This window comes from Neopsephotus bourkii, unplaced genomic scaffold, assembly GCF_033783945.1.
Source record: "Neopsephotus bourkii isolate Nb327-2 ecotype Australia unplaced genomic scaffold, CSIRO-AGI_Nbou_v1 NB_1637, whole genome shotgun sequence".
Classification (NCBI taxonomy): domain Eukaryota; kingdom Metazoa; phylum Chordata; class Aves; order Psittaciformes; family Psittacidae; genus Neopsephotus; species Neopsephotus bourkii.
Genome location: NW_026902112.1, coordinates 8,024,308 through 8,032,942, shown reverse-complemented (window position 1 = coordinate 8,032,942; position 8,635 = coordinate 8,024,308). Strand labels below are relative to the sequence as shown.

Below are 8,635 nucleotides of genomic sequence, written 5' to 3'. Positions count from 1 at the left end.
GGAGAGAGCTACCCACAAACAAAGATCTAAACTGATCTGCTGAAAATCAGCCAAAACACTGCTGTTCCACTATCTGAACGCTGACAGATCCTTGCCATTAGCTCCCTGGCTGCAACCACAAGAGGCAACGTCATAGCTTGGGAGCTGGGCTTTGTGTACACTGCAGAGCTGGAAGGGAAACACCTGATCAAGTGAGGATGCCAAGTGTTTGTTCAGTAGGGTGTATCTGAACCACCCAAATACTCTGCATGTGTGTTGATAATGTGCCTGGTAGAGAGGAAAGCTGACAGAGGGCTTTTATCCACCAAATGTCTCAGATGTTGCCCAAGGAACGTACAACAAATCATCTCAGTTCAACCAGCCATGGTTCTGGTAGGGCAATGGATGCAGGCACCTCTTTGGGATGTGCCTCTAGTAGCCCCAATCCATTCTGGAGGTACCTTACAGCGCATGATCTGAAACATGAAGGGAAGAAGAAACTCAAGATCTCAGGCAGAGAGCTGGTGTCGGTTCCTAAGCAGGTCTCTGGCTTGGACAAGCTGCAGGTTCTGGAGATGAGCCCGGGACATGAGAGCTGTCTGAGGCACCAGATGGACCTGCTGCCCCATGACATCAGCCACCTGCAGCACCTCACCTGCCTCTACATGGACTCCAACAACCTGAAGACAATCCCTGCTGAGACTGGCCCTTTGAGCCACTTGCAGAGGCTCACTCTGAGCAACAACAGCCTGAACTCTCTGTCCCCAGAGATGGGGCCACTCCAAAGGCTGTGCAGCTTCCACCTTCCCAACAACAGCCTCACCAAACTGCCTGCATCACTCAGCCAGCTCAGGAGCCTCATCCTTCTGGATGTGAGTGACAACAGGATAGGCACAATTCCCTTCAGCATTCAGCATCTGGAGAATCTGGAATCATTGCTGTTGCTCTTCAACTCACTGGAGAGTCTGCCCAAAGACATCTGTCTTCTAAGGAACCTGTGCACACTTTGGTTGGGAAACAACCATGCATGTTCCCCTTCAGCATCTTTTGGAGAGCTGATGAACCTTCACTGGGGATGCCACTGCTATTCATGCAATTTTGAGGGGAGTCCACTGGAATGTCATCTCCCTGAAGTCTGCAGCAGAGGCTCTGAAAAGATCAGAGGCTATTTCTTGTCATTTTGTACGATTTGTTGAAACTAGGCAACTGGTGTCAGTCCCTTAGGAGTGACTGAGATGGATTTATTCTGTGTAAATCAACTGTATAAGCAAAATGTGTTTCAGGAAAAGTCTGATGGAACCTGTGGAGCTCAAAAGCTTCGTCTCTGCTCTAAGGTGATTTTTCTGGCAGTCTTTTTTTTTGGGGCACTATTATTGAACAGTGGCATATACCCTTCAAAAATTCATTCAGGGACAGCTATAACCTTTTGTTATTTATAGCCGCATAGACCTATCTCATGAAAGGTTGCAGCCAAATATCCAATCTGATAAAATGAACAACAGTTTGTCTGGGAGGATAAAGTCAGGTAAAGAACTGGTGGTGTGTAAATAGCACAATTTTTACTGTTTATTTTCACCCTGCTGAGATATAAAGAAACGTTTAAGGCCATACTGACTTGTGGATCTGGCTCTGCTTCAAGTAGCTCAGAAACTCATTACTTTACATGGTATTTTACATCCAACACACAGGTTGAATCAACTCAGGCATCTGTCTGGCTTTGGATAAGAACCAACCTGTGTTCAGGTCCCACAAGGTACCATGCAAGCGATCCCTCTATTGATTTCACAGGACATAGCATATTTCTTACCCTGCTTCTCCTGAATAACAGTTACAGGGCAGAATTGTCACGCTGCTTGGAAGCAGCATGGACCTGGAGTTGATGTGGCAGTCCTTCCAGAGCAGATCTCAGTGATGTTGCTCAATGGAGCTTGGTGATGTAGGGTGTAGCCCAGGTTTAGAGCATTCAGCACTAGCAAAAACAGTTTCCAGTTCTACTGAGACTGGGAAAATGTTCAGAGACATTAAAATATGAGTATGTTAACTTCCTGCAAGGGAACATTTCTGAGAATCCCTGCCTATAATCATAAAAGGCTTCATCAGTGTTTTATTATGAAAATCTGCTGAGACTCCTTTCTGTTTCATTTTGCTCTCTCCTCGCCTCTCTCATCAGCGTTTTCCTCCCACTGCTGCTTAGCTTTGCTCTTGGTGGGTGTTTTCTCTGTGGCTACTCCCTCTGACATTATCTTTGCTTTTCATTATTTTCTTATCACCAGCCTCTCATTCCCTTGTCAATGCTTTTCTTGCCCTCTCTCCTTTGTTTCTTATTTCTCCTTTGGCCAACATACAGAAAGCTGCAGCTCTATGTCTTTCCTGGAAAGAAAGGCTGAGTCAGGCCTGCTGGGAGCTGAACATGTTCATCCAGAGTTCACAAAGAGAGAAAGAGCTTAAGACATTGATACACGGACCGTTAAGTCTCTCATTCAGTCATTTTCTTCCCCCCATAGCAAAGATTGGCACAAGGAGAATAAGATCTGAATCAGTGCAGAAACTTTACTTGGTGACAAAAGCACAAATCCAGATATTCATAGCCTGAAGCGATTTCTGCACTGCTCTGTCCCTGATGTCTGTGAAGCTTTCAAACCTGCTGTCACTTTTTGGTGGTACCAGATTCAGTACAGAAGTTTCTCACACAGTGATAAATCAGTGCATGTCAATAACAGGCATACAATAACCGAACACCAGTTTGTTTCCTGCAGCTGGTTATTTCTAAGATGTGACATAGGAAAGAAAGGAGTAAAGGGACTGTGGTGTCTTGCTCACTTGGCTCTTTCTGTGGCAGCATGGACAGTCAGAGATGAAGGAGCAGGACAACGAACTGCCAATCTTTTACTCTTGGTTGTTTTTCAGAGGAGATTTGCAGCATAAGGTGTGGTGTGTGAAACTGGTGCTAGGTCAGACAGGGATATATCAAGGTGGCAACACTAAGGATGATGAAGTACTGGGGGTTTGTTCTTGGTTTTGCTATTGATTCATTCTTAGGACTCAAACTAGTCTGTTGTCTTATTTTGCTATTCCTCCCACCCCATCAATATGTGCAATAATCTTGCTTTCTAAAGCTTGTTTGGTTTAGAAGATGAGTATAAAGGCAGTACCAGCACTGGGCCATGAGCAAAAACAAGGTTATTCCCCTGTTTTGGGACACATGTGGGAATGAAATTCTAGTAACTGTGGTCTTTTTTAGAGGCTTGTGCCTAATACACTGAATCCTTCCAGGCATCGTCTTACACAAGTGGTACACAGTTTCTTATGTCCCATGTCAAACTCTTCTCATCCTATCTTTGGATCCTACATTGCAGAAAAAAACAGTTCATTTGGCTTGAGAACCCATTCCAAATTTTGACTATCTTTCCTTTCTGCTTCTCGGCTGGTGATTCCCATAGGGCAAGCTGACTTTAGCTTGTCTGGGGGGTTCATAACATCTCACAGCGTTTACCCTTTGTTTTGGCCGATCAGGTTTTCCACACTTAGTTTAACTAGTCCTCTCTCAAAAACCACAACCATAATATCTGAAGTCTGTTTGGATCTGTTAATAACATACCTGTCATGCCTGGGAGTGAATGGAGCTAAAAAGGGGGTTAAAGCCTACAAGAAAATGTAATCTTCAGTAAACAGTGCAAATACATTTACTGTAATTCTCCGGGCTTTGCAATCAAGAGATACTCTGAGAAATTAATGCAAGTGAGGGCACTTTGGCCTTACATCAAGCTGCTTGAGCAGACTGAATATGTTATTCAGCTAGAAATTCTGTCCTGACACCATGTTGTCTGTCACCTCTTCCGTAGTCCTGATTGCTTCCAAAATCCCACTTCCTAAAGTAGAAATCCCAATAGTGCATATGAGCTGCTGTATTCTGGATCTGTGTTAGCAGCATAGTTATGCAGAGCAATAACTAGATCTTAGTGTTGTCATTGCTGTGGCATTAAAATCTAATCTCAAACTGCTTATCCTGTATTTGTGGCACAGTCTGTATTGTTGCTAAGCACCCTTTTTCCTTTGCTTATTAAAACTTCAAGCAGTAATATCAAAGAATGGCAAACTGTTAGAATATAGGCCCTTGGTGAAAAGGCCTAGATATAATCCATACCCAGGGGTGAGGGGGAGGAAGGAGAGGGGGGAACTGTTAAAGCTGACATTCGGCACTGATAGAAGTTGTGCACGCATCTTCCTTCACCCCATACTGCAGACAGACTGGTATAGGAAGAGAGCATTGTCCCCTGGAATTGCATAAGACTGCTTTGAACTCTTGAAGCAGAGCAGTAATGAAATGCAAAAGCAGTGAGTGAAAAAAGCTCCAAACAGGAATTTGGGAGAATAATATACATAAGGGCAGAGGGCTCTTTAATTTAACATACAAATATGTAAGCTCAAGCCAGACAAGTTCTGACTACAGATAAGCTGCATACTTATAATGCTGGAGAGTTCACCTGAGGATACGGCAGATTCTCTACACCTGAAGTCTGCAAAACCCACAGTCTAGCTCACCCGAAGGTGTGACTCTAACACTCCACCTTGTTTTATGCAAAGTGAAAGCAACAAAGGCTCCTTCTGTTTTTAAAGTATTTGGCTGCAATCTATGGCTACCATAAACCTAAAAGATTAGATCCCAGCATTTACTTACTTTTCCTTTAATTTGCCTCTGGCTGGACCTCAGCCTCTCTGTCTGCCTCTGTGCTCTGTGCCTCATCTCAGAACTCAACAGTTTGACTTCAGAAATTACAATTTCTGGTGATGCAACACTGAGTGGGTGCAAGAAGCTCATCAATTGGTTTAATTATCATCGATCACATACGATCAGTCATTGTCAGAGGCACCAGGTTCAACGGAACATGTTTCCCTAGACTTGGACAGTGGGTACTAGAGGAGAAACAAAGCAATCTATCACAAGCAACTGCCATATCATTGACCACATCAACTTGCAACAAAAGCCTAAGTAGCATGTTTAATGAAGATCACTCTAAGCAATACAAAGAAAGGTTTTTCACTTGTCAGAGTGTTCTGCCCATGAGCCAAGAGTCAGATATTAAATGGACTTAAATAAATACTCCGTCCATGCCATAGATATCTTACATTTGTTAAAGATCTCAGCTTTTTCTTTTTCTGTAGGGAAGCTACAGAACGTGTTGCCATTCTCACTGCCATGCAAACAAAATCTTCTTGAACAGTTCAGGCAGCAAGAAAACAGCAAGAGGGGGAAGGACTGATGCCATGACAAAGGCTGAGGTGGAAAAGCCCACACAGAGTCTCTGTACTGAAACTCACTGGGTTTTGTCAGATTTAAGTGTCTGACAGAGGCAGTCTGAGGCTCACTGCTGCTGAGGCTCCCAAAGTGATCCCACATCCAGTCATTTGGTGCATGAACTTTACAAGGAGTTGCACTCAGTAGTGACTTTCACATCCAAGGTATTGGTTCAGATGGGGTCAGATCATTAGCACAGTTATGTCTAAAGATAAATCTCTCTAGTACTTTACAAGTCTCACTGTTGAAAAGTTCAAACTGAAAGTTCTTCCTGCAATGCAAACTTTTTTGTTTCATTGGTTTATTCCACAGAGACTTAGAAAGCAGATCATTTTTTTCCTGATATATAAAAAGGCAGATATATTTGCAGCAAGCCTTTTATAAGTTTGGATTGGGAAGTTTAGATTGGATATAAGGAAGAAGTTCTTTACTGTAAGGGTGGTGAGGCACTTTAATGGGTTGCCTAGGGAAGCTGTGAGTGCTCCATCCCTGGCAGTGTTCAAGGCCAAAGTGAGCCTTGGGTGACATGGTTTACTGTGAGGTGTCCCTGCCCATGGCAGGGGGTTTGAAACTGGATGATCTTAAGATCCTTTCCAACCCTAACTATTTTATGATTCTATATACATGAAGCGTGTTGAAGAGCTTTTTACAAGAATCATAGAATAGAATCATTAAAGTTGAACAAAGACCAAGCCCATCAGCGTCTCTACCCTGGCCATGTTTATCTCTGATAGAGTTTTTCTCTGGACTATTGCTACACATCTTTACTGAGCAGTCACATTCAAAATGAATGCAGTATGGCATCTGAAGTTTTCCTAGTGACAAAGGAAGGACTACTGCACATCTTGAGAATTGTGACACTGCTGACTCTTGTATGGTGGTGATTTCTCTTTTTTCACAAAAAATTCAGCTTGTGATACCACACTTTGCTACAGAGCTGCTGTTGGGAACTTTTGGTATCAGTGTATTTGTATAAGCTGAAGTTTCTAACCTTGTACTTTTCCCTGAAGAATTTCAGCTTTCCCTTCCCCACCCCAGACAGGTTATACAATACTTCAGAATCATTCTGAATGCAGACTCTGTCCTCGTGTGCTCACAGTGCCTCCAAGCTTTATGCCATCTGAAAATTTAATAACCATACTCTCTTTTCTATCATCTAATTCATTAATGAAAACACATGCCAGGACTGAATCCAGAACAGCCCTGGCTGGACTCCACTTTCTACATCCTTCTACTCTGACAAAGCACCACTGATAACCTTTCTGATACCTCATTGCACCCAATAGATCATTGTCTCACCTAGACCATGCTGCTGCAGCTTGCTTATGAGAATGTCACATGCAACCAGTGTGAAAACCTTAGTAGTGGTAAGATTTGTGACAGCTACTTTTCCTTTATTCTTGGAGCATATTACATTGCTAAAACTGGAGATTAGATCAGTTCAATGCAATTTATTCTTGACAAATCCACACGTCCTTGCTGCTGCATGGAGTTGCTGCTGTGACTTGTTATATTACAGATGCTTATGAAATGTGCATCTGTTCCAGACTTTTTGCTGGGCTTGAAGGCAAGTGGGGATCATTTCCCATCCCTTTTCCCCATCTAAACCAAAATAAAACAAAACAGACAAACAAAAACAACAAAAAGACATGCCTTTTCACTTAGATTATATATATTCCTTATAGATACCATGACCTTTTGGTCTTGAACAGGCCTGATGCTGTGTGGAACAGCTATATTTAACGCAACAGGTACTTGCTGCTTCAGCCTCTGGAGAAAGATTTAGGGCTGGTTGGGGACCAGGATTCTAGCAGAGCTCGTTAGAACACAAGCACATCCAAGCTGGAAGGACGTAGTAGGGTCTGTACCATGTTATGGCCGGTCCTGATGTGCTCTGGATGGCCCCATAGTGGTAGTGGAGGACTACAGCTTTTCTGGCACTTTGGGAAGTGCAGCTCAGGAAGCTGTGGGAAAGCATTAACTCTCGTTTCCCTTGATTGCTGTTTGGAGGACTTCTGCCTGATCATGGATCAGGGAAAAAGCAGTCACTGGGAGGGAGAAATGACACAAGTCTCAAGGTAGCTAATCCATTTCTGTCCTGTCAGCTGGGAGCAGGCCTTGGCTTTTCATTCTATTTCCTACTTTCAGATAGATGTCCTTAATCCTATTTCTTAGACTTGGAATGGACCTCAGTCTCATGCAATTTCAAAGAAGGCAGCAGAAAACTGACAGTTTTCATCCTGATATAACTGGCTTCAGTTGCTCACAGAGTGCATCTGTGTGTGTTCCCTGGGCAGCTACATCAGCTAGAGGATATCTGCACACTTCCACTTATAAAAAAGGTGGTTTAGGTCAGCCCAGACATCTTCTTTTGATCTAGATGAAAAGAGGATTCCTTTTTGTTATCAACACTACTGCTGCCTGTTAGGAGGCTGGCCATTTGCCTTGGGTCTGTATGTCCATTTTAAAAATAGAGAAAAAAAGTTTAGCTCACATAGGCTAAACATCTGCCAGACTGATTGCTTTTGCATAGTTTTCACACATAAAATACTGTTGCCCTTCAGTTGTTTTTAAACATTCACACAACAGTATCAGCATGGTTCTGGGTATGGTTACTATTTGCAAAGTTTCCTTTTCAGATGTAAAACAGGCCTTACCCAGACTGAATAACTGTGATTTATTCATAGAATCATAGAACAGTTAGGGTTGTAAAGGACCTTAAGATCATCTAGTTCCTACCCACTGCCATGGGGAGGAACACCACACACTAAATCATGTCACCCAAGGCTCTGTCCAGCCTAGCCTCATAGAGAACTAATAAACCCAAATTATCCTTCTCTTCAATGGTGAGGTTCAAGCACTTTGGCCATGCCCTGGATTCCTTCTTCCAGTGTTTGGTCAGAGTTTGTGCAGCTGAGAAGAGTTGTGTGGCCTGTTGTATATGGGTCTGAGGGAGAGCTCTCTCTAGACTCATATTGAGCTTATGTCTATCAAAAAGCTACCTGCCCTTCCAAGAAGTTAGATTGATGACCCTGCTTTTTCCTTCCAGTTCTGTGCTCTGAGTTGTCTCTTTACAGACAGTGCTAACTGCACCAGCTAAACTGGTGCTCTATAGATCTAGACTGTTTGTGCTTGAAACGTTAAGGTTGCTTTTCTTCAGCTTATTGTTTAGTGGTTTGTACTGTACAGGCCAATACCAGCTGTGCACAGTTCTGACACATTCTGCACAGTCATATACACTGGGATATTATTTTGTTTCCCAGAAGACTTCTGATGATCTCACTGAAAGAAACTAAAAAAGAAAATGAAAGAAGTTACATGATGCTGTGGGTCTGCGTGCATGTGGATTCTGCATCCTTA

General features: G+C 43.0%; 1 protein-coding gene across 1 annotated transcript; it reads left to right on the top strand.

Annotated features, from left to right (window-relative positions):
* The first annotated feature begins 380 nt into the window (after window positions 1-380).
* Window positions 381-1,175, top strand: LOC133223429 (leucine-rich repeat-containing protein 40-like). Its single transcript, XM_061374110.1, has one exon. The coding sequence runs from the start codon at window positions 381-383 to the stop codon at window positions 1,173-1,175; it is 795 nt and encodes a 264-aa protein (XP_061230094.1).
* Window positions 1,176-8,635: the final 7,460 nt, after the last annotated feature.

What these genes read in the sequence shown, in the direction of transcription:
- LOC133223429 (XM_061374110.1), top strand. Translation starts at nt 381, where the DNA reads ATGGATGCAGGCACCTCTTTGGGATGTGCCTCTAGTAGCCCCAATCCA.